The 26,360-nt window shown below is 42.9% G+C and overlaps 1 protein-coding gene across 3 annotated transcripts in view; it reads right to left on the bottom strand.

The window, feature by feature from the left end:
• Window positions 1-874: 874 nt before the first annotated feature.
• Window positions 875-26,360, bottom strand: part of SEPTIN4 (septin 4) — a 62,653-nt gene continuing 37,167 nt past the window's right edge. For 2 of the 3 annotated variants that reach the window (XM_081943397.1, XM_081943399.1), the window contains 7 exons: window positions 23,494-23,628; window positions 20,473-20,590; window positions 18,174-18,275; window positions 16,974-17,070; window positions 15,035-15,197; window positions 8,758-8,857; window positions 875-5,492 (listed from right to left, as the gene is read on the bottom strand). In XM_081943397.1, the coding sequence (XP_081799523.1) occupies window positions 5,436-5,492; window positions 8,758-8,857; window positions 15,035-15,197; window positions 16,974-17,070; window positions 18,174-18,275; window positions 20,473-20,590; window positions 23,494-23,628 (772 nt within the window). In that variant the 3' untranslated portion in view covers window positions 875-5,435. Of the gene's footprint in view, window positions 5,493-8,757; window positions 8,858-14,679; window positions 14,886-15,034; window positions 15,198-16,973; window positions 17,071-18,173; window positions 18,276-20,472; window positions 20,591-23,493; window positions 23,629-26,360 lie in introns of those variants that run through there. The other variant, XM_081943398.1, reaches the window with a different exon arrangement.

Here is a 26,360-nt window from a genome sequence, read left to right as displayed (position 1 = left end):
CATTCGGTGTATCATGCCAGGACATGTTCAAAGGGGCATGTTTTCAGGATGCCACCTCCAGCCCAGCCTAGCCCATTCCAGCCTAGAGCAGACAGGCAACATCTGTAGTGGTACCAGTGGTAAGGTGCAGTTTTCAAAATCTCAAGAGTTGGCTTGGATCTCTCTGTACGAAGAATCTGATTTTCCAAATTATTTGGGATTATCTTAAGTCAGGGGTGTCAAACTCAATTTCATTGAGGGCCGCAGCAGGGCTGTGGTTGACCTTGTGGGTCAAGTGTGGCCAACTGGCTTGACACCACTCCCCAAACTGCTGGCATGTTTCCTCTTCGCATTGGGTAGACCGGGCTGAAGCAACACGGGCTGGCCCCTTACATTTTCCAGGACTGTCCCTTGGGTCGGATCCGACCCCATCACAAGCCAAATCCAGCCGCGGGCCTTGAGTTTGACACCCCTGCCTTATGTCTAGGAATGAGCAGATTTGTATTGGAATGTCTATTCTGCGCACTGACCTAAGCAATGGCTCCTGAATTTCCCTGGCAACAGGAGCCCTGGATGGTGAATATGCTGCTTCGTTGCCTTGGCTGATGACTGTTCCAAAGGCATCTTCTGTTCCAAATACTGTAGAAGGCCACTTCCGCTTTTCAAAGGTTAATCATGTCCCCACTGTAGAAACAGTATTTTCCAACCCAACAACAAACATTCTGTAGATGTGGGTCCCTTGCATGAATTGGGAGATCTCGCTGTTTTGATGCAATGCAAGCAGACCAATGCCCACCATTAAATTAAGACTTTCATACATCACACCTGGAAAAGACCCCTGCTTTGGCTCAATATTTTTTTAAAAAAAAAACCTCAAGTCTCAAACGGGTTCATTGAAATTAGCTACTTTTATTGGTGGGATTAAAAAATAAACTACTAGAATGTATAAACCTATATTTATATATATATTTTACAACCTTTCAATAAATATATCCCAGCCTCAGACAACAGATAGAATTTTTCTCTTTTTTTTATAGGAAAATATCAAGATTTGAAAAATGAATGAATAAAAGCAGAAATGCTGTTGGGGGGGGATCTTAAACATCCTACAACTCTCTCACACACACTCATCTTTTTATTACTCCTTGGACTAACCCAGCAATTAAGGCAGTGAGAATAAAGGAATACAATATTTTGGAAGCATTGTTGAGAGTACACAATACTATGCATTCAGGAGCATCCATAGGACAAGAGGGAGAGAAGTTAAAAAAGCAAACTCCACAATTATGTGTTCAAAGCCCTGTCCCATTTTTACATAGGTTGTGATGCAATACACTTAAAAAGGGGCAGGGTTGCAAACACTGAATGCATTAAAACCTCCCCCCCCCCCCCCAATATACCACTGTATGCATCCCATAATCTCTGCACTACATCTAACAGCCGTCATGTTTTATGCTTAGCATCTAACCACAGCAGTTTATCTTCACAACATGAAGGTTAGACACTTAAAAAAAATTGAAAAGAAAAGGTAACTTTGGGGCTACTTCCTTTAGCTTTCTGCACTTTCAGTTATGGCACAAGAACAGCCCTCCTTGTATGCAACACGGAAGTTGGACTGAAGTGAAGGGGGGGAATCGCTTGTCTGAATGTGCTAATGGGCATCCTTGTGGACGGCTGCTTCAGCTTTTGCCATGCCTCGATAGGAAATAATAAAATGATGTTTAAATAAGGTTATAAATAGTGATACTTTAGAGTAGGTATTTCCCTTCATCTATGTAAACATTTCAGAAGTGCAAATGCCACCTATGTGTCCTGGAGGATAAATTAATAATAAAAAGTACCGTATTTTTCGGAGTATTAGACACACCTTTTTTCCCTCAAAAAAGAGGCTGAAAATCTGGATGCATCTTATACACGGAATACAGCATTTTTTGCCTCCCGAAACCCTGCCCCCTTCACCAAAACGGCCGTACATAGCCTTTAGGAGGCTTTCAGAGTGCTTCTGGAGACTGGGGAGAGCAGAAATGAGCAAGTAATTGGCTGTTTTTTGCTTACTTTTGCACCCCCCCCCCAGCCCCCAGGATCATTCTACAAGCCTCCTAAAGGCTATGCATGCCCTTTTTTAAACAAAAAATGGGCCATTTTCACGAAAAACGGGCCGTTTTTTGCTTGGTTTTGCCCCCAGCCCCCCAGCAGTACTCTACAAACCTCCTAAAGGCTATTCATGCCCTTTTTGGGGGGGAAATGGGCCCATTTTCACAAAAAACGGGCCATTTTTGGGAGGTCTGCAGAGTGCAAAAACTTTTTTTTTAATTTGCCTCTTCAAAATCTTAGTGCATTTTATACTCCAGTGTGTCTCATACTCTGAAAAATACGATAGTTAAAGCTAATCTTCCTATTTCTAGCTCTTTGACATCTGCAGTGTGTCTTATACTTCAAAAAACATGGTAATCAATAATTAAGAATAAGAACATCAAATGATAGCATCACAATAGGAAGATAATTATAGATTCAGATAGAGGACTGCTTAACAGTACCAATCAAAAGCTTCCCCATTCCCAGATTTTCTTCACGTTATAGGGAGGAAATGGAAGAGAAATACAGGGTGTTTACTAGTGAAAATTACATTCTCATCCCCCCCCCCCCAATAATATTGCACAAACCAGGTTAATTGCACAAGAAAAGCCTTAACTGGAAGCACCTCTATATTGAAGCCAAGAGTATGGGGTCAGCCTCTGTAATAGCAGTTTGCTCTACCAATACTAGCAAGTAGTAATATTTCCTCCATGCAATGAAAAACATGTTTATGTATATCAAGATATCTTTAAAGCACAGGTTAAGCTAGGCTAAGGCTAGGCTTTTTCCCCACCCTGGTCAGTTGGCAATCCTATTGCATTTGGAGCTGGGTGGAAAGGACTGGTTAAAATCTAAGGATTTCTTACTTCAAGACCTACAATTTTGGGGGCCTTTCTTTAATCAGAAGTTTCTGCAGGTGATATTATAAAAGTTGCTATAGAGATGGTTCTATGATGCCCAGTGGGTTCCAAAGCTTCTAAAGAAAATAACCAATATTCTGCAATTCTTGGCCCACGTTACAAGTCTGTTTGGATCTGGACTGATTGACATTGTGGCAGCTATTATGACAGGCAGCTTATTAGAAAAGAGAATGAGACAGAAGGGTACTAACAGGTAAGTAAAGGTTCCCCTAGCACATATGTGCTAGTCGTTCCTGACTCTAGGGGGCGGTGCTCATCTCCATTTCAAAGCCGAAGAGCCACCGCTGTCTGTCTCCATGGTCATGTAGCCAGCATGACTAAATGCCGAAGGCATACGGAACGCTGTTACCTTCCCACCAAAGGTGGTCCCTATTTTTCTACTTGCATTTTTACGTGCTTTCGAACTGCTAGGTTGGCAGAAGCTGAGACAAGTAACAGGAGCTCACTCCATCATGTGGTGCTAGGGATTCGAACCACCGAACTGCTGACGTTTCTGATCAATAAGCTCAGCATCTTAGCCACTGAGCCAGTCCTCTACTAACAGGTATCTATCAACCATTGACTCCTACAGAGCCTCCATGGCTAGAGGAAAGACACCACTAATTACCATTGCTACTAACATGAGAGCTTTGGTCTGATCCAGCAAGTTCTCAGGCTGTGCTGGCCTACAAATGAAATATTGTTAGCTTTATTCAGAAGCATTATCTTCTTTTTGCTCCAACAGGTTGGTGTCCCAGTCCTACTTGCTTGCACTGTGAATGCCTCTCCATCCTGTGCCAATCCTTTGCTTCTCTTTCATTTGGGAGCCTACAGGGAGAAAAGGCCTGTTTAACAAGAGGCCAGCCATACTTCGGCTTCAAACTGGAACAGCAGGTGGCTTTCATGGGGTTGCAACCCGTATCTCCAGTGAGATCGGATCACTTTGGTTTCTCTCAGGGCATTTTCCATCGGCACCACTCCTTGAAAGAGGAAAATGCCTTGTTGCCATGGTTGACCACCAGGGATTCTGATGGTCCTTCTGAACAGCCTTGAAGTGAGGGAGACCTAGAAGGGTGGGTGGATTGGCTGTTTCTCTACTTTTGAGAGCACCTCACCAACATTTTCTGTGAGCAACCAATGAGCTGGTTTGAGAACGATGCGTAGCTTTGTTCTCTGGGATCTTCTTTCAAAGCGTAACGGCAGCATGCATCATCGGCAGAGACGGAAATTTTTAGCAGATTCAGAAGACTGATCCCCGCAAGAGCAGCAGCATGCAGATTCTAAGGACTGACCCTCCAGAGACAGAAGAGTGCCAGGCTTTTTTTTCTCCAGACTTTTAGGAAAATTTTCATTTGGAATAAGCCACACATTACAAGATCCGCTTGCAGAAAAGCCCTAATTTAGGTGTTCTTGATTGAGGGTATGAGCTGATACATATTCACAAGAGAGACACAGTCACTTAAGACACGTGGGAAGGGACGATTTCGAATGAAACTGAATATTCCTTGCAAGAAGCTTGGTTATTTTGCACGCCCATCAGCAGCTGGCTGTGCGTGGGACAGTAAATTTCTTTTTGTTTTTATCTTGCTTTGATACAATAGCTTGAAAAAAATTAAATAAAATTAATAATATTAGCTTGCAAAAACTATATGAACTCCATGTTTCCACTCCTCTCACTTACGAGGAGATAAATATAAAATAGAACCAAAGAGAGTTTTTGCAAAGGGAGTACTCGTGTATTTAATTCAGTCAAAAGTTTCTCAGTGCAAGATTCCGGCAGCTCCCATTCATTTCAAGAGGACTAATCATGAGAAATTTAATTGCTGGCGCCTGCTAACGGCCTTCAGATTTTCCAAAAGGATTTTTTTGAAAGCATTCCCAACATCTGAGGCGAGGCTGAAAGTTCTCCATTTTACCATCTTATAGATCGGAATTTTGTCATTTCATCTCTCGTGTACATATATTTTTGCCAATAATTTCAAGACGGACTTGGAGAGAATATCTTGTGTTTTTGTGTATGCCTGCTTTTTTTTCTTTACACTTGCATCTTTTTTACAACTGGGTTAGAAAGTTGTAAAAAGTTGCTGGTGCAAATGATCACAGTCTGCCTGTCAGATGAGAGTTAAGTTTCCTTTCAGTGCTGGGATTGCAGAATAGTTCGTCTCTGCACTCTACAGGAAAATCACCACAATGATGATCAGTAGACAGACTGGATGGAGAAAGGAAAAGTTCTTGCATGTTAGAAGGTTGCGGTAGCATCTTGAAACCTTTCTGAGTTTCTCATTTCTTAGAGGGGTAAGTAATTGTAGAACTTTGGTTTTAAGGCGATCATTGCAGCGATTTATGTTTGACAAGGACCAAGTACTGGAGATGGGGTGAAATTCAGGGGGATGTAAACATTTTCTGCTTTGGAAGGATGCCAGCCAGCAGGGGCAAATATATATATATATATACTGGGGAGGGGGGGGCAATTTATGATTACTATGAATCTTCCATCTGCTGTTGGATTTTCTGCAACCTTTCTTGCAGTCTTCGTAACTGAAAGGAGAAAAATAAACCAGGAATTTATCTGCTTCATTTTTTTCTGTGCAAATTGAATGCCCAAAGCAACTTTCAAAATAAATACCTCCCCCACCCTAAAGTACAAAGTTGAAAATACCAAAACACATACTTTACAAAACAAATTAACAAACTGATCTGTAAAGGGCTGTCTAAAAGAGAGATACTTAAACATGTCTTATAAAACTTACAAGAATAGAGGTCAAATGTAGCTCTTAGAACAGGGGTGTCCAAACTTGGCAACTTTAAGACTTTGGACTTCAACTGCTGGCTGGGGAATTCTGGGAGTTGAAGTCCACAAGTCTTAAAGTTGCCAAGTTTGGACACCCCTGTCTTAGAAGAAATGTGTTTCACGTCCACAAGTTTCACTGCTGAGAGTCAAGCAATGGGCTGCTGTCCCCTTTCCCATGAAACCATGTTTCTCAAGCAACTTTAAGAGGTGTCCATTCTGCTCTCAGAATTCTGGGAGTTGAGGTCCTCACCTCGTAAAGTTGCCATGGCTGAGAAGCACTACCACAGATTCATATTATACAATGGCAATGTCTAGGAGCCCTGGTGGCACAGTGGTTAGAGTGCAGAACTGTAGGCTACTTGTGCTGACTGCTGGCTGCTGGCAATTTGGCAGTTCAAATCTCACCAGGCTCAGGTTTGACTCAGCCTTCCATCCTTCCGAGGTGGGTAAAATGAGGACCTAAAAATTGTTGGGGGCAATATGCTGGCTCTGTAAAGCGCTTAGAGAGGGTTGTAAAGCACTGTAAAGTGGTATGTAAGTCTACGTGCTAGTGTTAGTCCCAGCCCTCACCCTGGCTTAGCTTGTAATAAGACCCCATATCATTCAATTACCTTACAGAATAATATATTATTATTATGAGCAGGCTGCCTGCAATTTGGCAGTTCAAATTTCACCAGGCTCAAGGTTGACTCAGCCTTCCATCCTTCCGAGGTGGGGAAAATGAGAACTCAGATTGTTGGGGGCAATAGGTTGACTCAGTAAACTGCTTAGAGCGGGGCTGTAAAGCAATATATAAATCTAAGTGCTATTATGCAAACTCAGAATGCAGATTAAATCAGTAGCCAGATGAAGTGCACTGTACCTGTAATGAGTTAAGTCACCAAGTTTAATGGACCTAGGAAACGTTTTCCCACGTTTAGAAAACAAAAAAGTGGGAGGCAAAATTTTTTGGTTGCTGTTTCTCTCTGGTTCGTTGTCATCCTGCCGTTTACTCTTTTGAAAGATGTTTTCATTAATTAATAGGAAAAAAGAATGACGGAGTTGGAAGGGACTTTGAAAGTCTTCTAGTCCAACCCTCAATTGGTGAACCACCTAGAGCTGCTGAAAGTCGGAAGCATATAAATGTAATTGATAATGATAGTCATAATCTCAACCCCTGGGAAAAGGACAAATGATGTCACAAAGCCTTGCTCATTCTCTCCTGGTAAAAAGACTCATGGGATAACAGCCACTTCTTAGAGCAGTGTTCCTAGTTATCTGCGGGATCGTATTCTGCCCCATACATCCCTACGACCCATCCGCTCGCACAGAGAGGGACTTCTCCAGGTGCCGTCCACCAGACAGTGCCGAGGGGCGGCGCCTAGGAGCAGAGCCTTCTCTGTGGTGGGCCCAGCCCTGTGGAATGACCTCCCTCCGGATATTAGGACCACCACTGACCTCCGCTCCTTCGTATAAAGCTCAAGACCCACCTATTCCAAATAGCTGGCCTGGCTCAACCATAACTTCATAACGCTCCTGACGCTCCTGACGGGTTTTTTAATTCGGTAATTTTTATTCAATGGGATTTTAAATTGTGTTTTTTAATTGTCTTCACTCATTAGTCTACCTCCTCCATGCACATGTATATGTCTTTGTATCTTATGTATGTATGTTTGTCTTTATCTGTATTTTATTTGCTTTGATTGTACGCCGCCCCGAGTCCTTCGGGAGAGGGTTGCGGCTAATCAAATAAAATTATTATTATTATTATTATTATTATTATTAAGCCTCAGCAACTTTTAAGTTGTGTGGACCTCAACTTCCAAAATTACCCAGCACCCATATTAAAGAAGGTAGCCTAGCTTTGTTTTTGATCTAATTATGATGATCAGAGGTGGTATTCAGCCGGTTCGGACCGGTTCACCCAAACCAGTAATGCAGGTGGCCCCACCCCGGCTCTAAAACGTCCTATGTAGCTTCGTTTTCAATGCCATGCGCATGTGTGCACCCCACACATGTGAGCAAAGCGCATGCATGGAAAGCAGCACGCATGCATGGAAGGCATGGGTGAGACGCAAACGTGTGCACAGCCAGGTTCACAGTGGCGAACCGGTGGTAAACACACGTGAATCCCACCACTGATTATGATCAAGTGGTCAGAACCACCCCTTTTTGCTGATAGAATTGAGCATGCTGTGGAAGCAGGAACGTGTCAACAGGTGGGATGTGCAAATGCCACTACTCAGGTGATCCTGAGGACACAGACAATCTCCAAGTGGCCTCAACTACTCTCTAAAAAATGCAAATAACTGGTTGTCTGCAAGGAATATAAATCCTTCCATTCCCCACCAACCAGCCAGAGCTGAAGCAGCTTCTTGGATGAGAAGCGAAATGTCTTCAAAGAAAAACCAAGAAAGTTCAGCTGCCTCTTCGAAAAAGCACCTTTGGGACAACCATGATCTGGATGACTGAATCTCCAGAGACACAACGTGTGAACCTGCTGTTAAAGAAACTGGTCAGCTTGATGTGTGAATCTGGCTTGTACTGAGCTAAATTGAGCAAAACCCCAATGATGTACAATACAGTTCTCTGTAAAGGTAATCCTTGAGTTACGACTACAATTGAGCCCAAAATTTATATTGCTATGTGAGATATTTGTTAAGTGAGTTTGCCGCATTTTGCGACGTTTCTTGCCACCATTGTTAAGTGAACCATTACATTTGTTAAGTTAGTGACCTGGTTGTTAAGTGAATCCGGATTCCCCATTGCCTGCTCGTCAGAAGGTCGCAAAATCTGATCACGTGACCCCAGAACACGTCATAAATATGAGCCATTTGCCAAGCATCTGAATTTTGATCGTGTGACTAGGAGGATGCTGCAACCGTGTGAAAAATGGTCATAAGTCACTTTTTTCAGTGCCGTTGTAACTTTGAACAGTCACTAAATGAACTGTTGTAAATCGAGGACTACCTTGTATGTTTCTGAAGTTTCTAGCACCAGCAATCTCCCCCAAAACAGTACCCTGTTATTCACCTCCTCATCCTTCTCCCGGATCAGTTTCTCTGTCTCCAGGTCTGGTACCGTGGGTGTAGTTGGGATGGGGAAATCAGTCCCACTTTCTCGGGTTAGTTTGCTGTTGTTGTTGTTTTTCAAAAAACAAAACCAGAAAAGAAATAAAAGAGGAGGAAATACATTAAAATGTTCTCAGAGAAAAAGTGGCCAAAAAAAATGTTTGGGTATGCAATCCCGCAAGAGATCCCATTTGCTTCCCAATCAAACTGCTGTATTTAGTTTCTAAGAGGGCGAAAACGCCCTCCCCCCATAGGCCCTTCGGAGGCAGGAAACGGCCCATTTTCCAACTTCTGGGTTGCCTGTAGGACCAGTTTTCGCCCTCCAGGGGCTTCAGGGAAACCTCCCGAAGCCTCTGGAGGGCGAAAAACAGCCCTACCGGCAACCCGGAAGTCCGTTCCCAAACTTCCGCTTTGTGGGTTGGGTTGTTTTTCGCCCTCCAGAGGCTTCAGGGAAGCTTCCGGAGGGCAAAAAATGGCTGAAAATGAAGGCTGAAATCAGCTGTCCTAAGAAATGGCTCTGCATGGCACATAAGTTCATTATCATGGTACTAAACTATACGCTATGGGACTATCAACTGGAAGAGCAGTACAAAGCCAGCAAAACGCATAATGCATTTAGTTGATTGCCCAAACCAATCTAAGATGACTTGTTCAATAAATCACGATTAAAATAAACATACCTTAGTGTCATGTGAACTCTGTCTAAGACCCAGAACATTTAACTTGAAGAACAAATGATCCGTTTCAATTAACTTTGAAGGAATTCCTGGAATTGCAATAGGGATTTTGCTTAAGAAGAAGGGATCAGCTTCAGAAATGGAAGGGACGGGCTCCAATTTCAATGTTGCCTCTTCAAGGGATTTCTCTTTTTAACAGCAACTTTGGATGCTCATATATGTTCACCAGAAGTACACTAACCCAGACAAGGTAGAGATAAAGAAACTCTCTGCTTTGACTTTGGAGGGACAATGTTACTTCTTCATTTTTTATGACTAATCTCCCATCCCACCTTATCCCACCCCATGTCCAACAGCTTTGATTGAGCACAACAATGGAAACCAGTGTAGGTGTACTGTCATGGTAGCCTTTAAGTGGTGATAGTTCCTAATACATGCACTGTGCAGCATCGCAGTTAACACCATTTGAGGTCTATGTGTTCCTTGAATCATAACCCAATGCAGAACACATACATCGTCTCTACAGAAAGACTCGGATTCTGTTCTGGAAAGTCTGCTAGAAAGTGATGGGGAAAAACCTACTCTCTGTCAAAGATCCTGGAGAACTGCTACCAAAGGAGAGAAATCTGGACTTCATCTGGAATGGAGGGACGTCATCCTGAAGTTCAACTTTGTGAACTACCCATCCGATGGGCCTGGGACCAAAAAAGACTAAGCAGCTACCTGGAGCCTGAGACTTTTTTTGAAGGACTTGGTTTGGTAAGTCATGACTAACTCGTCTTCTCTGTTATCATTTCACAGATCAGGAGATCATTATGGAAAGTAGATTACAGACTGCAAATTGGGGAAAAAAACAACCCAAAGATTATATTGAACTGAGAATGTGGATCCAAATCCCAAGTATAGAGCCGAGGCAGCGCAGTGGTTAGAGTTCTGTACTGCAAGCTACTTCAGCTGACTGCTAGCTGCAGTTCGGCAGTTCAAATCTCACTGGCTCAAGGTTGACTCATCCTTCCATCTTTCCGAGGTGGGTAAAATGAGGACCCAGATTGTTGGGGGCAATATGTTGACTCTGTAAACCGCTTAGAGAGGATTGTAAAAGCACTATGAAGCGGTATATAAGTCTAAGTGCTATTGCTTTCCCAATTAATATGGGAACCTCTTCTTTCCCTCTAAACAGGATGACAAGCAGAACAGGGGAATGGAAATCCGCAGCTTAAATTCACCAAGTGAAGGCAGAGCAGGGAAGAAGTTTCCCTCTAACATCCCCCCACACACACACACACACTTCCAGATTTTCCCTTCGTTTAGTGGATTGTTCCGTGCCCTAATTCAGGGACCCTGGACCAAAATCTGCCAGTGGTGGAACCACAGTTTGAAAAGCCAGAGAGATGGAAGCAAAGCCTCTGAAACCACTGATTCTCAGTCCTCTTCTCCAATAGGGGTTTCCAAGAAAATAATCCTCTTTCCCAGGTAGAGAGAAGAAAACGGGATGCAAAAGTATGTGTCTCAGAGGGTTATTGTTGGGCGGGTTGAAATGTGCAAAAAAGACTTGCAAGTGCTGAATGCTTATATGGCTACGAGGAGTCGAAAACAACTTGGTGGCACATAATGAATTCCTCCCAAATACAAGAGACAATATAGACTACTCTCCATTTATGGAGGACAAAAATCACGGTAAATGTGTGGAAAATCCTGAATAAGAACCAGGATCCAATAAAAAGGAGGACAGTTTCTTTCAAGTTCTCTACACCAGTGTTTTTCAATCTCAACAATTTTAAGATGTGTGTACTTCAACTCCCAGAATTCCTTAGCCAAGGCTCCCAGGGAATTCTGGGAGTTGGCCCATTAATCCTGAAGTTGCTGGGGTTGAGAAACACTGCTCTACTATACACCGTTTCTCCCACAATCACATACTGTCTAATTTGCTTTGTTCAGAAAACAGTAACTTTCAGTCAGAGCTGCTGAGAAAATAATTCATGTCTAACAGACATGGATGTATAATATACAGGGCTGTCCCCAAATAGTTTGAGAAGTCTAACAGCTGCCAATACTTACCACACAGAGAGAACAGCCTGCCTTGCAGTTAAACACACACAAACCAGGGGTTAAATGCTCTGACGTTTGCTACCGGTTCGCTTTGCACGCATGCACGCCAAACAAGCGCTTCACGCGCATGCACACCGCAGGCACTAAGAAGCCTTTTCTGAGCCTGCAAAGGTAAGTAGAACAGCGGGAGGGGGAGGGGGGAACAGTTGTGCCACGCGATTTAGATTCGCTAGAAAGCAGGATTTCCTGCTTTCTAGCGAATATAAATCACACGGCACAGCTGATCGTTGCACAGCTGATCATCGGAACTTTTTAAAAAACTTTTTTAAAGCATTTTTTTTTACTACCAGTAGTTAAAGAATGCTAAAAGGAGTAAAAGAAAAAAAATTCCGATGATCAGCTGTGCGGCAATTAGCTGTGCTGCACCATCGTTGGAACTTTTTTTAAGCATTTTTTAACTACCAGTTCTCCCAAACCGGTAGTTAAAAATGCTTTAAAGAGGCTTTAAAAAAAGTTCCAATGATCAGTTGTGTGACAATCAGCTGTGCCGCGTGATTGCCGGAACTTTCTTTTTACTTTTACCGAACCGTTAGCATTTCACCCCTGACACAAACCAGTGCTAAAGCGCAGCAGCACATAATACATTTTTTGAATGTGCTACCTCCTCGGAATCCTTACTAAGGTTTCTTTTTTCTTCTTTTTCTATCCTTGCCTTCCTTTCCACCCAAACCTATTGCCCTTTGCTTTCTCACTAAGTCCCTTCCAGCATGCAGAGTGCAAACTGCAGCAGTGGAAGAGTTACAGAGGATCATCAGGTTAGGGCAGTCCACAGGTTAAGCCCCCAGATACTTAGTGCTAACTCAAGGACCACCCAAGCAGATTAGCACATTTCATTAAAAGGCATAAAATCTAGGATTTAAAAGTCCTTGTAAAGTCACATGCAATCCGCATAATCAACCTGTTTTATTCTCCTTCCTCGACTTTAATCCCAATTTAAATCCTCCACCTTTCAAGCCACTCAATGCATCTGGTGAAACCAGATACAAGTCACAAAAGCTTATACATTCTAATAACATGGATTAGTCAGAAAAGGGACCATCAGATTTTCTTCTGATGCTTTGCCAATATAGACTAAACCAGTGTTCCATCTTATAGGTTGAAAACACTGGACTAACCTATCTCTCCTCCAATAGCTACAGCAGAATATCCAGGGATTATTATTACTCAATTATTTTGTAAACTAAAACAATGCCCCACGCTTATTTCTTAACTGTGCACCTGGCACATTGAGAAACATTCTGGTTTCTCAGGCTAAAACTTGGCTTTTATGAATCAAATGAAATATCTTTTCTAGTTGGCCACAGCCAACCAGAGAGGAATAGTGGCAAAAGGAGTAAGAGACGCAGTAAGACTTTACAGTTAAGCTTTGTGGAAGAGCAGCATCAATGAGTTAGCAGGACAGATTTCAAGGAAGTATGAGAAAACAAGCAAGAATTGGGGGAAACCGAACAACAGAAAAGATGAGTTAAGAGAAACAGAATCTCAGGAAAGGTTTGTTCAAGACCATCCTTGATAAGTCGGCAAGATGGTGAGCTGAAGGAAGTCAAGGGGCTACAGGGTATTCTATTTTGTCTCATGATTTTGATTTTCCTAGCCATAGTGTAGAACACCTCCCATTTTTTTATAACCAGCATATCCCATGGCTGTGTCAACTGGGAAAAATGAGAACATTTCTGAAAGTTATCAGATTTGGGGAGAAATAGGAAAAGTTAAGCAACCAGGCTCAAGTATGTTTCTCCTAATAGGACAATTCACTGAAAACCGCAAGGTCCAATAAAAGCTTTTTTTCTCTGCATTCATTTTGGTGAGTTTTCTTCCTGATGCCAACTTGGACATTCCATTCCCCTGGCTCAGCTGATAAAGGGAGGAGAACTTCTGGCTTAGAGGTTAACACAACTGCCTAATATGTAAGCAGCCTAAGTTCGAATCCCAGCAAGGGTATAGCTAGATGATGAGAGCAAAATAGCTTGAAACAGATCTATACTATACTAGTCTCCCTTCATTTCTTTATCAGCAAAAATGTTTTATATATACAGGTGAAACTCGAAAAATTAGAATATCGTGCAAAAGTTCATTTATTTCAGTAATGCAACTTAAAAGGTGAAACTAATATATGAGATAAGACTCATTACATGCAAAGCAAGATAGTTCAAGCCGTTATTTGTCATAATTGTGATGATTATCACAACTTTTGTATCTCATTTGGAAACCAAGGACCCAGAGTATGGAGGAAGAATGGAGAGGCCAATCAAGCACAGCAATCCCATGGTCATTGAACCAGGTTTTAGTGCTTTTGGCAAAAGTTGCTCTCATCAGAAAAGAGGACTTTGGACTACTGAGCAACAGGACTTTGGACCACTGTGCTTCATTAAGTCCAGGGTCAACGCAGCCGTCTACCAAGAGATTTTGGAGCACTTTATGCTTCCTTCCGCAGACGAGCTTTATGGGGATGCTGACTTCATTTTCCAGCTGCCCACACTGCCAACAGCACCAAAACCTGGTTCAATGACTGTGGGATTACTGTGCTTGATTGGCCAGCAAACTCACCTGACCTGAACCCCATAGAGAATCTATGGGTCATTGCCAAGAGAAAGATGAGAGACATGAGACCGAATAATGCAGAAGAGCTGAAGGCCGCTATTGAAGCATCCTGGTCTTCCATAACATCTCAGCAGTGCCACAGGCTGATAGCTTCCATGCCACGCCGCATTGAGGCAGTAATTGCTGCAAAAGGGGCCCAAACCAAGTACTGTGTACATATGCATGCTTATACTTTTCAGAGGTCCGATATTGTTCTATGTACAATCCTTGTTTTATTGATTGCATGTAATATTCTAATTTTCTGAGATGGTGGATTTGGGGTTTTCATGAGTTGTAAGACATAATCATCACAATTATGACAAATCACGGCTTGAGCTATCTTGCTTTGCATGTCATGAATCTTATCTCATATATGAGTTTCACCTTTTAAGTTGCATTCCTGAAATAAATGAACTTTTGCACGATATTCTAATTTTTTGAGTTTCACCTGCATATTTATATTGAATTGCCTATCTACAGACATCTCTATTAACACAAAATTGCACAAACCAGGAAAATGGATTTCAGTGTACATAATTTATTCTGTTTGCAACAGAGTGCCTATCCATCTGTTGTTATAATAAATACCTGCCTAAATCATCGCTTTAAAAAAAAATCTGTGAATTTAAGCCAGCATTAATTTTCCTTGATGAACTGCCTCCATCAGTCTCTGATTCCACCTGAGAATTTTTAAGGCCGCTTTGCCTCCCTTTCCTCCTCATACCTGTTGGAGAGGAGGTTACAACAAGGTTACTGAATGTGGGGATCCCACCTTTCACATCTCCTTCATCCTTCTCAGCTGCGCCATCTGACCAGCTCCCCTCCTCCCCAGTTCCTCCTCCTCCTCCTCCTTCCCAGCACCCCCTAACTTACTTGCGATTCCGCTCCTTCACCACCATGCGAGTCATGCTCTGAATGCACTGAGCCCGGTAATTTTCATAGTGGGTCTCCCGAGTCACATCCTTCAGGTCCTGCATATGGGTCCTTACCAGCATGGTGCGCAGCTTGATAAAGTCACAATGCATTGGGTTCTCCACTGGCAAAAGAAAGCAGAGCTAAGTGAGTGCAATTCAAGACCGCGTAGCGCAGTGACAGTCTCTAGCTCAACAATCTCAAAACTGGAAACAAATCCATGGGAGATGAAAAGCCTATTGATGGCTTTTAGCAACTAGAGTGAAATGGAGCCTGTCTGGGGAATCGCTGAATGTCCAGACTGGCAGGCAAAGCATGAAGGAAAAGCTTATCGTTTCCTATTTGGCTTGTAGCCTTTTGGTTCCTCTCGCGTTCTTAGGAGTCTGCACCCCAGAGGGACCTGGCCAGTTCAAGATAAGACTCAACAGTAGGCAACTCCCACCCACACATTGGGAGGAAATACTTTCTGATGTATACACACACACTGATCAGCTTCAAGTAATTTTGTTTGGATCTGTTGATGTCCTCTCTTCCCTTTTTCCTTATTGCAGAAATGCAAAGAAAATGTAGCTCCTTGTCACAAACATTGCAATTGTTTTAGTTTTCCTAAAGTTGATTTCCCAAAGGTCCCTCTCTCTATGCTGCCAGTAGGGGTTGTGGACAGGCCCTCCTCTGTAACAAACTGAAGAACATTTTAAAGCAGCTGTTAGATTCAGCACCTTAATTAATCACTATTTTCCGTAGTTTAGCTGTTTTGAGTGGTCTCATCTATAGTATCATTGTCAAGAAGGATTATATATTTTCTCAATCTCTCATAGAATCTTAGAAAAACAGAGCTGGAAGGGGCCTTGGAGGTTTTCTAGTCCAACCCCCTGCTTAGGCAGGAAACTCTATATCATTTTAGACAAATGCTTGCCCAATCAATCTCTCTCTCTCTCCCAGCTCTCTCCCTCTCCCTCCCTCCCTCCCTCTCTCTCTCTTTCCCCATTTACCTACCTATTGGCTTTCCCAAGCGATGTTTCACTCCGATTCATTTTTAGCCATATAACAAATCTTGAAATTCAACATACTTCAAACCCAAGCCTTAAAACTGGATTTTTCAAGTCCAACAGGGACAAAAGGCTAGGATGGCACCAGGGTTGGCTCTAGCCTGGAGCAGACTGAAGCAGCCACCTCAGACAGCAGATGCCAGGACACAGCAGAGAGAAAAGGTTGTTTGCTGCACAGCTTGTGTTGCCTCTAAACTAGCTTTTTGCCTTCAGTGCACTAAAGGAGGCAATCTCAACTATAACACAGAAGAACGACTCAACAACCAGTCCATTGGCTTTTGGATGGGATAGGGGAGATGGGGTCTTGTTCTTTGTCTCCCACATCTACACTGGGGACCTCTGCAGGGGTGATTTTTTTTTAAAGGCCAAGAAGGGCACAACTGCATAACTGAAGCCCCACTGTGTTGTCAAGGGCATGCAAAAAAAGGCATCTGGCTTTGGATAGTTGTGCCCACCATCTTGACTTTTTTGTCAAGTCCATGGGAATGCCCCTAGAATAAACCATTGAGATTGCCGAGAGGTGGCATCTTGTCAACGTTCTCCATCATCACCACCTCCTGATTTTTCCAACAAGATATGGAGCAAAACTACCGTGCTGAGGCCAGGCTACCCACAAAATGACTAATGTAATGCTTGGGGACAGGAAGCTCTTATTGATTTTTACAGCCAAAGCTAAGACATTAAGTTGCCAAAGTCAATATTTTGTATTTCCATCCCAGAAGAGCATTGGTAATTGGATGTTAATTCAAACTAGGGGAGCATGGAACATTTTTGCTGAATTCTGTATTGAATCAATGTCGACCCATTAGCTGCAGCCCCCGTTTATTGAGCCACACGGAGCTATAGGTTACCTTCAACAATTCCCCAAGGATACAGCCTCCCCCGGATTCGTCTGCCTTTCATCTCCACAATGGTGTTACTGCCAATCACGGCGAAGGGGATGCTGTCCTGCAGAAAGACAGTGGCAATCAGGAGTCAAATAGGATGGCAGGAGCCTCCCCCAATCTTTGCTACTTCACATATATTTAGGGACGAAAGAGAGAGCATTTCTCAAAAAGATTCAAGGGACTGCATCATGGACTTGCACCAATTGCACTACCGAATTTGGCAGTGAAGTAAGAGACGGTGGGATTCTGAGGGCATCGAAAAAGAAAAAAAGGCTTGGAAAAGAGATGATCCCTGTTGTACAGTAAATGACTACAATGCACAAGTGCTTTGCACTCCACCAATTTCCTTTGGTTTGTTTAAATGAAGGGGATTCTGCTTTTTAAGTTATTCAGGCCGGGCATCAAAAAAAAAGGAAAATGTAATAATCGCTAAATTTTATTTGTTAAATTGATACGCTGCCCATCTCACTGTGGGGCTACTCTGGGTGGCCTACAACAATAAAACAGGAAAAAAAGCGATAAAATAATGACCTGTGAATTCCAAACTGAGGACCCATGTTTATAAGGACAGCAGCAGTTTTAAACAAGGCTGCCTCCCAGCCTGCTCTCGGTCTCCAGATGAATAAGATTGCAATGTCCCAGTCTGACATTCTGCAGTCCAAAGACATCTGGAGGACACCAGGTTAGGGAAAGCTGTATTAAATCAAGAGCATAAGTGTCTGGGATGGGAGAAGGCTGAAAAGAAATATTTTCTTAGGCTAAGAGTTTAATCCAAGCCTAGCTGCCTCTCTTTAGTATGGCTTAACTGGAATTAGAGATACATGCCTGGCTTGGAACATGTGCCTTGATTTAAAAAAAGGCAAGCAAATATGAAACATATTGTTTTCAAATATTAGGAAAAGCTCCTTTACAGTCAAAGCATCAGCACATGTGGAATAACACTGGGGGAAACTAGGCTTTCTTCTGAATTTGTTCTAACCCAATCAGGTACATCTAGCCCAGTGGTTCCCAACGTGGGGCCCACGCCCCACGGGCGGGGAATTTGTCATGGTGGCGGTGGGGGGCATCAGGATTTTAGAGATGTTTAGGTGGGGCATGGCCAAAAAAAGGTTGGGAACCACTGATGTACTGGATCCAAAATGTCCACTGTTGGTGGTCCCTCACTTTGAGTGCTTCGTCCTGCTGCTTGAATTCATCATCTTCGTCTGAATCACAATCAGGAAACTGATAGATCCGGATCCCAAAACGATCAATTTCATCACGAATCTAAAACAGAGGAACATGCCAGCAGGCCGATGAAATTCAATCATAGCTTTGGTCCCTTATATAACTCGGCGTTGCCCGGGTATTTATTTATAGGGGGAAAACATCTGGACCAAACGTAATTTCTAATGTTGGATTTCCGCCCTGACCAGAGGGAGCCCCCTTGTGGAGTACTGTGAAGCTGTTACCGTGGCAACTCCACTGCGCTGTACAGTAGAAGCCATTTAACAGCAGTACAGTAAAAGCCATGTTAAGGCACAACAGGCTGTATCTTAACAGAACACACACACACCGAGGGGTGTTAGGGGTGTCTTACCCCCAAAGTATTTTTTCCCAGAGAGTAAGTCATCTATCTATCACGTTTGGTTGAAATTGCTCGAGGCATTCCAGAGTTATGCTAGAATATACACACACACACAGGGCCATTTTTATATATAGAGAGCAACCTGCATGAACATGGGCACCCACTGCCACTCCGAGAATTCTTCAAGAGCCAATCAGGGTCTACTAGAAAGCTAACAGGGGAGTGAAGAACTGAGCGTTTCATCAGCATCACACCTCTAATTCCTCACCCGACTTTCTCATAAAATGCAGGTGGCCACTTTGAGGGACAGACTGAAAGCCATCTATATGCTCATTTTAAAAACGAGTACAGATTTCACAACGTCACAGAGTCTGGATATTGGGGAGGGGGAAGGTTGGAGAGGAAAGGAGGGCTGAGCAGGGCAAAGTTAGTGTGAGGAAGAGGGGATGTAAGAGAAGCATTAAGACATTCAAGCTAGTATGGCTCCATATGGCCTACATTTAGCTCAGCGTTAAAATCTGAATTACAGCTGGTTGTGCATCTATGCACGGGTAGCTCTGGCGTTCATTACAACCATTCATTTAAAGTTATGATGGTGCTGAAAAAAGTGACTTGTAACTGGCACTCACACAACCAGTGTCCCCACAGTCATACCATCCAGTGACGTGCGGTCAGGGGAGGCAGGGGAGGCACAGCCTCACCACTGTCATCATGAAAAGAAAAGAAAAATGTAAAAGGAAAAAGGCGAGAGCCGAGGTCAGGCTGAGCTAGGTGCTGCCTCACCGTGGATGATTCTGCTTAACTGTTTAAAAAAGCCTCTAAAAAAGCGCCCTCTACTATGAGGCAGGAGAACTGCATGCCTCATCTAGTCTGACTTTAGGCGTTTTATGATCACTCGAGCAGAGTTAAGCAAGGGTTAAAAGCCTAAAAATTCCTGATGTAGGTGAGGCACGCAGTTCTCCTGCCTCATAGTAGAGGGTGCTCAATTGGGCGGGACTTCTTCAGAGGACCCGAGGCAAGAGCAGAGTTGAAATCCTCTCTGAAACAGCTGGAAAAGGTACGTGTGGGTCGGAGGGAGGGGGAGGAATTCAAACTTCATCCTCCTGGTGCGGGGCTTTTGGCAAGAGGCTGGAGGGAAGGGTTAGGGTTTGATTGCAGGCAGAGCCATGTTGCCTTTTCAAACCTGTAATCAGTGAAGCTGGGCTGGATCCTTCCGGGGCTGGGGGAAAATGTGTGTAGTCCAATCCAACGTGTGTGTGGGTGTGGGTGGGTATGTTTGAGAGAGGGGGGAGGGAGGGAGAGAGGGAGAAAGGAGGGGAAGGGAGAAGAAAAAGAAAAAGAAAGAAGGAAAATTCTTTCGCAAAGGAGAAAAACAAATGCTGTCGCTTTAAATCGGAACTGAGCATGCCTGGCTGTGGAATTCTGGGAGTTGAAGTCCACAAGTCTAAAAAATTTGAAACCCACCACTGGGTCAGTGCCTCACCAGCCATAAACCTCACCGCACGTCACTGATATGATTCAGGCACTTGGCAACCATCGTGCATGTATGCCTGTTGCAGTATCCTACGATCATGTAATCTTCCCAGCCAGCTTCTGATAAAGGAAGTCAATGAGGAAGCCGGAAGGGAAGATTGCAAGTTGTGGTCACATGATGTCTCTGTTAACAACTGCAATACAGTAAACTGTATTGTGGTAATAAATTGAGGACTACCAGTGCTTAATACTTTTATTCTTCAGAAACAGTTTCAAAACCTTGGACATTTCCCTTTCTGTTGTTTTTTCCTTTTTTCAATTAGTTTCGCTTAGGTTACTCTATTTATCTCAATGTTGTGTTTTTTACACTGTTCATGGAAGTGAGAAAAGTGCCCCCGAGTTTGTTCCGATCTCCTCTTTTACCTTGCACTTCATTCGTTCCACCTCAGAGGGCATGAGAGTGTCAGCCTTGGCCAAGACAGGAACAATGTTCACACGCTGATGGAGGGCTCTCATGAATTCAACATCCAGAGGTCGCAAACTGCCAAGAGCAGACAAGAGATCGCTATATGCAGAATAATTATATACATAATTTTGTATTTATTTATTTAGTCATGTTCATGCCATGTACATCGGAGGCGGTGACCCTTTGAGAGCTGTATGCAACAAAATTTCATTTTAATGGATGCCGATTAGTATAGTCAAAGCAGGGGTGGGTTCCTGCCAGTTCTAACCTCTTCTATAGAAGAAGTTCCACAAATCTACAGTGCCGTTTAGAACCGGTTCCAGCTCCCTCCCCCTGCCCATCCGCACATCATCAAGATGAAGAGCAAGAGGAGGAATTCTGGGAGTTGAAGTCCACAAGTCTTAAAGCTGTCAAGTTTGAACATCCCTGGGTACTTTTTTTCTAAAGGGTTAGGGGTGCAAGGGTCTTGTAACTGGACAGTTTTAAGACTTGCGTGCTTCAAATGCCAGTTTCTGAGCCAACATTTTGGTTGCTAAGCAAGAGTGTTGCTAAGTGAGTTTCACCACATTTTACAAGTTGGCCATGCCCACCCAGTCACATGGCCGGCAAACCACTCCCACAAAGCAGGCCACACCTACAGAAGAGGTTCTAAAAAAAAATGAAACCCACCACTGATTCAAAGTGACAATAAAGTTATTGTTCTGTTCTGTTCTGTTCTGTTCTATTCTATTTCTATTTCTATTCTATTCCTGGGAGCTGTGGAAAGAGATTGTTTCTTTTTTGGCCAACAGGCAAAAAAGTGGGAGTGCCTGACATGTGCTAGAATCTCTACCAATTATTTGGTAGCAATCAATGATACTCCACAAAAATAACAAAGGTATTTCAATTAATTATATAAGGAAACGTTAAAAAGAAAGGCAGTATTGGCAGACGTAGTGAATCCTGACTGAAAAAAATCTGTATTTTTGGCAAAGATGCAACATCTTTATTTCATGTAGTAACATCTGCAGAACAAATGATTCTCCAATTTCCCATAGGAGATAACCCTAAAAGAATAAGTATGGCCTTCTATTCAAACTGTTTAAGCATCATATCATTTGAATCACACATTTTAGAGTTACTTATATTGAAAGTGTTAGTTGTTTTCCAATTACTTTAACCCCTCATGGAATCTTTCCCAATTACTTTAACCTCTCATGAATAGACATCTTTATCCTAGATCCTGCTTGGGTCTATTTGAAGGACTTCAAGAATTTGAAGTCTATGGGGAGCAAGGACCCCATCAGAGAATTCTTTTCCTTTAACCCCAATGTCCAGCATCCTGTGAGGAAAGGTATGCCTTGATGTAAAATCGATATAGCATTTTGTCCCAGATAAGCTGAGAACTTTAAGTGCAAAAATGCATCCAAAAACCAGTTTCTATTTATCCATGGATGGGCTTATCTTCAAGTATATACAATAATGCTGCATTTTTAAAAAGTACCCATATTTCCCATATATCTATTTGTAGATAAGTCCATCCAAAGACAAGTAGGCCCTCAAATTTGTAATCAAAATACCATGAAAAATACAGGCCAGCTTATCCACAGGAGGTGTGTTTTTCATAGTAATTTGTTTAAAAATTCAAGGAGTTGCTTATCTTTGGATTGGCTTCTATGTGAATAGATACGACATTAATTGCACATAGACTTTACAGGTGGTGTAGTATTCTAACCATATATAACTTCCAGGCTGGAAAACTAGGGATTGCATATTGGTGTTGTGATACGCCAGCAGTTTGCGGATCTGGCAGCAGATTCGGACAGTGAGGAGGTTGGGGAGGAACATGGGCCAGTCCTGGAGTCTGGGGAAGGCTCGGACGAGGACTCTGTGTCAGAGGCAGAGAGGGAGCCAGGAGTATCTGGTAGGAATGTGCTGTCTCCAAGAGCCTCCGGAGTCTGACATCAGCAAGGCAGAAGAACAGTGTGAGCCTCTTCCCACTGTGCGCATGCGCAGAGCTGCCAGAAGGCAAGAACAATTAAGAAAAAAAGGGAGACTCGGGAGTAAAGCTTGGAGATGATTGGCCCCTCTCATAAGACATAAAAGGAGCAAACAGACGTGAGGAAGCAATTAGTTCTTCTAGTCGGTTCAAGCTCTGCGAAGTCCTGTTTGACTCTGTGCTATGTTTGGTCTTGCAAAACTAATTGGCAATTAGGTCTTTGGCAGCTGTTTCAAGGGAGAATAAAGGCGGGTGCTTATCAACATTACCCTGAAAGAATGTCAACTCGAGCAGACATCTGTCGGAATCTTCACAGAATGTTTGTGTCAGGCCTGTAGTTATGTTCTTTTTAGGATGTTTGGCCTGCCACACTTTCTTATAATTTTCTATGCTGTTTCATTAGTGTAGTAGTTGGGAGGGGGGAATAGAAAGGAGTAGGATTGTAGAATGTATGTTGTCATTCTTTTATAGAAGCTCAAGGTCATCTTTTGTCTCCGCACCTCGACACCTGACCGGAACCAGAGGGGTGTAGATGCCAGCGTGGAAGATGATGATTGGAACATGTGATGGATTTGTGGGTGTGGGGATAGATCATGAACTATCAACTGGGTGGAATTCCAGGATGCAAATCAGAGTTGGAATTCCATAGAGGTGCTAACTTGCCTGTAGAATAAATTGGACCTTTAAGGATGTTTTTGCCTTGGACAATGATTTAATTCTGCATGGTATTTAGAACCCTAACAGTTTGTGAATCATTACGGGCTGTGAATGACCATAATTCACAGCTGTCTAAATTAAAGAGGGTTTGGGGGACTAAGTTTGTGATTTATGCCCCAGGAAGCCTACGTCAGAACAGATGGAGAACATGAGGGATGGGCCAGACAAAAATTTCCTAAGAGTTGTTTAGGTAGCAAGGCAATCGTGGGGAATTTAGTCAACTTTTTTTTTTTTAAAGAAAAAGCATGTTCCAGAATCATGAGTTGGTTGGTTTAATTCATACCCGTGTCCAAAAGGAGAGATGAAGTAGAGGCAGCAATGGACCCGATTGTCTTGAATATTTTTCCGGTTAAGGCCACTTTCATCCCGGAAATACTGCTCAAACTGCTGATCTATATAATCAGCCACAGGCTTCCAACTGGGAAAGAAAGAGAACATAATTTAGATTTGGTGGGTTGAAACGGAGACAGCCATCATGTTTGCACAATCAAAAGCTTTACTGTAAATATCACACAGAATTTTTTTTTAAAAAAAATGCTGCATTAAGGAATTTGGAATTCCAGAACTGGTTATCCTAAACAATTTTTTCATACCAGCAATATAGCATAGGGCTGGGATAGATATTGCTGACAATTAGGAAATCCCTGGTTGTTGTTTTTCAAAATTATCCAAGCATCTATATCCAGATCTACTTTCTGCCATAATTAATTAAGAGGTTACGTTCTTTTTCTTAGATGGAGAGAAGGAGAAAGAGCAGGAAGATGAGGAAAGTTGCATAAATTCCTGTGATACAATTATGGCTAGCTACTCTTGGAAGCCTAAAGTTTAAAACCCACCTCTGCTAATCTCAATATATGTTCTTGAGTGAGTCACACACTTCTCGAGTGATCATCTGTAAGTACCATGTTTCCCCCAAAATAAGACAGGGTCTTATTTTCTTTTGACACCTTAAATAAGAGCTTGGCCTTATTTTTGCAGAGGACATATTATTTTTGAGGTGCAGGAGGCAGCGAGCATGATCACTTCATGGCTGCTGCTGTGTTGCAATATTTTAGGGGAGGCTTATATTGGGGAGAGGGCTTATTTGAGCACATCTGCTCAAAGCTCTGATTGGGCTTATTATCCGGGCAGGTCTTATTTTCAGGGAAACAGGGTAGGATGGAAGCAAGGGTGAGAGTACTTCAGTAGGACTTCTAATGTGTTCGTGCCTGATAAGCCATTGTGGAGATAAGACTAAATATCTTCCTTCCCTTCAGGAGTCTCCCTGCTGGTCCACAATTGCTGTAGCTCAGAAATCAGTAGAAATACTCCAGAGATGCAGCAGTCTCGCTTACACAGCTCACTCAATCTACTAGGAATCAAATTATCCACTGACATGGTATCAAATGACCTCAGGAATGGAAAAAAAAATCCCGCTCCAGTTATTTTGAAAGAAATTATATCTGACAGGATCTCAGCCACCTTTTCAAAAACATTTAAATTGATTATGCGCCATCATGTTGGTATTGACTCTTAGCAACCACATAGATGGATTTTCTCCAGAAAGATGCGTCCCTAACTTGGTCATCCAAGTCTTTCAACAGGGCACTTGTTGTTCATCCATCTTGCTGTTGGTTGTCTTCTTTCCTTCCTCCTTTCCCAGCATCACAGCCTTCTCCAGAGAGCTAGGACTTCACACAATGTGCCCAAAATAGAATAACTGAGCCAGGTCATTTGTGCCTTAAGAAAGAACTCTGGTTGATTTGTTCAATGATCCATTTGTTTATTTCTTGACTCTCTCCATAGCATTCTCAAGAGTCTTCTCCAACACCGAAGTTGAGAAGAGTCAATACAGGTAGTGCTTGAATTATGATAGCAATTGGAGCAGGGGTGAAATCCATTTATCTTTGCTACCGGTTCGGCAGCAATGTGAGCGCGCAGATGTACAGTGTCAAAAAGGTAAGGAAATCCTGCTTTCAAGCTAATATAAGTTGCGCATCACAGCTGATCGTTGGAAAAACCAGTTCACTTGAACCGATTTCATTTATGCTACTACTGGCTCGGGCGAACCGGTAGCATTTCACCCCTGAATTGGGGTCAGAAGTTCCATTGCTAAATGCTGCAGGTGCAAAACATTATGTCAGGTGATCACATTGTTTAAAGATGGCAATGCTGGCAATCCCGGCTGCTATGATTAACTGAGATTCCCTTAGATTCAAAGGATCTACCCCAATCTAAGTCATTCCTGGCCTGGTCCCTCCTTTTAAAGTAAGGGGCTGCCTCCTCTTCAACTCCTCCCCACGAACCACCACCAATTTCCCTCCATCTCTCTGCCCTTTTGGCCACCTTGCATTATGATACCTCTGCCACCCTGCTCTCTGCATGTTGTCGCCCCATCGTCCTGCACTCAATGCTCCTGCCATCTTCCCCTGCCTTGATGCCCTCAATTGAACTTCCTGCTGCTACTGAAGTGCCTGGCCTAGGCCTTCATGAGGTAGTTGCTGGCCCAACTGGGACTTCTTCCCAAGACTGTGCCAGCCCCCCTTCCAGATCATATGTGGCCTTCTCGTGAGATTGGACCTCTGCCTTCTGTACTGCACAGTGTTCACTCTGCTTGTCACAAGCAAAAATGTGTGCCAGTTGCGAAACACACTATCAGCAATCACATGGCATTGCAACCATCATAAATCGGTCGCAAAGTTTATGTTTTTTACTACTGTTGAAACTTTGAACAGTCACTGTATCAGGTAGCCAGTACGCAAGGACTACCTGTAGGTTACTCATAAGGACAATGAGTTGTTCTGGGATTCCTATTTTTCTAAGCACATTCAGCAGTTCAACGTGATCTACACAAAGATATTTCTATAACTAATGAAGAACATAACGCTTCTTGTTGGTATTTGGCTTTCTCAGTCATCCAGCGTGCATCAGCAATAATGATCTCATGTTTCTCAGCCTTTTCTAAAGCCAGTTTGAACATCTGGCATCTCTTTTTCCACGGAGGGCTCTAATCTGCGTTGGATGATCCTACACATTATTGTGCTAACATGTGATTTTTAAAATTAGCAATGGCTTAAGCAAAGAAAGAGCCTGAGGTCAGGGTGCCCCCTTCCTCTTTCTGTCCATACCACCCTCTGTCTCATCTATATCCCTAAGGAGTTGAAAAGAGGG

This window comes from Natrix helvetica (genome assembly GCF_964273705.1).
Source record: "Natrix helvetica genome assembly, chromosome: 2".
NCBI classification, from domain to species: Eukaryota; Metazoa; Chordata; class Lepidosauria; order Squamata; family Natricidae; genus Natrix; species Natrix helvetica.
The sequence above is the reverse complement of the archived record's forward strand: the minus strand, read 5'-3'. Positions and strand labels throughout refer to the sequence as shown.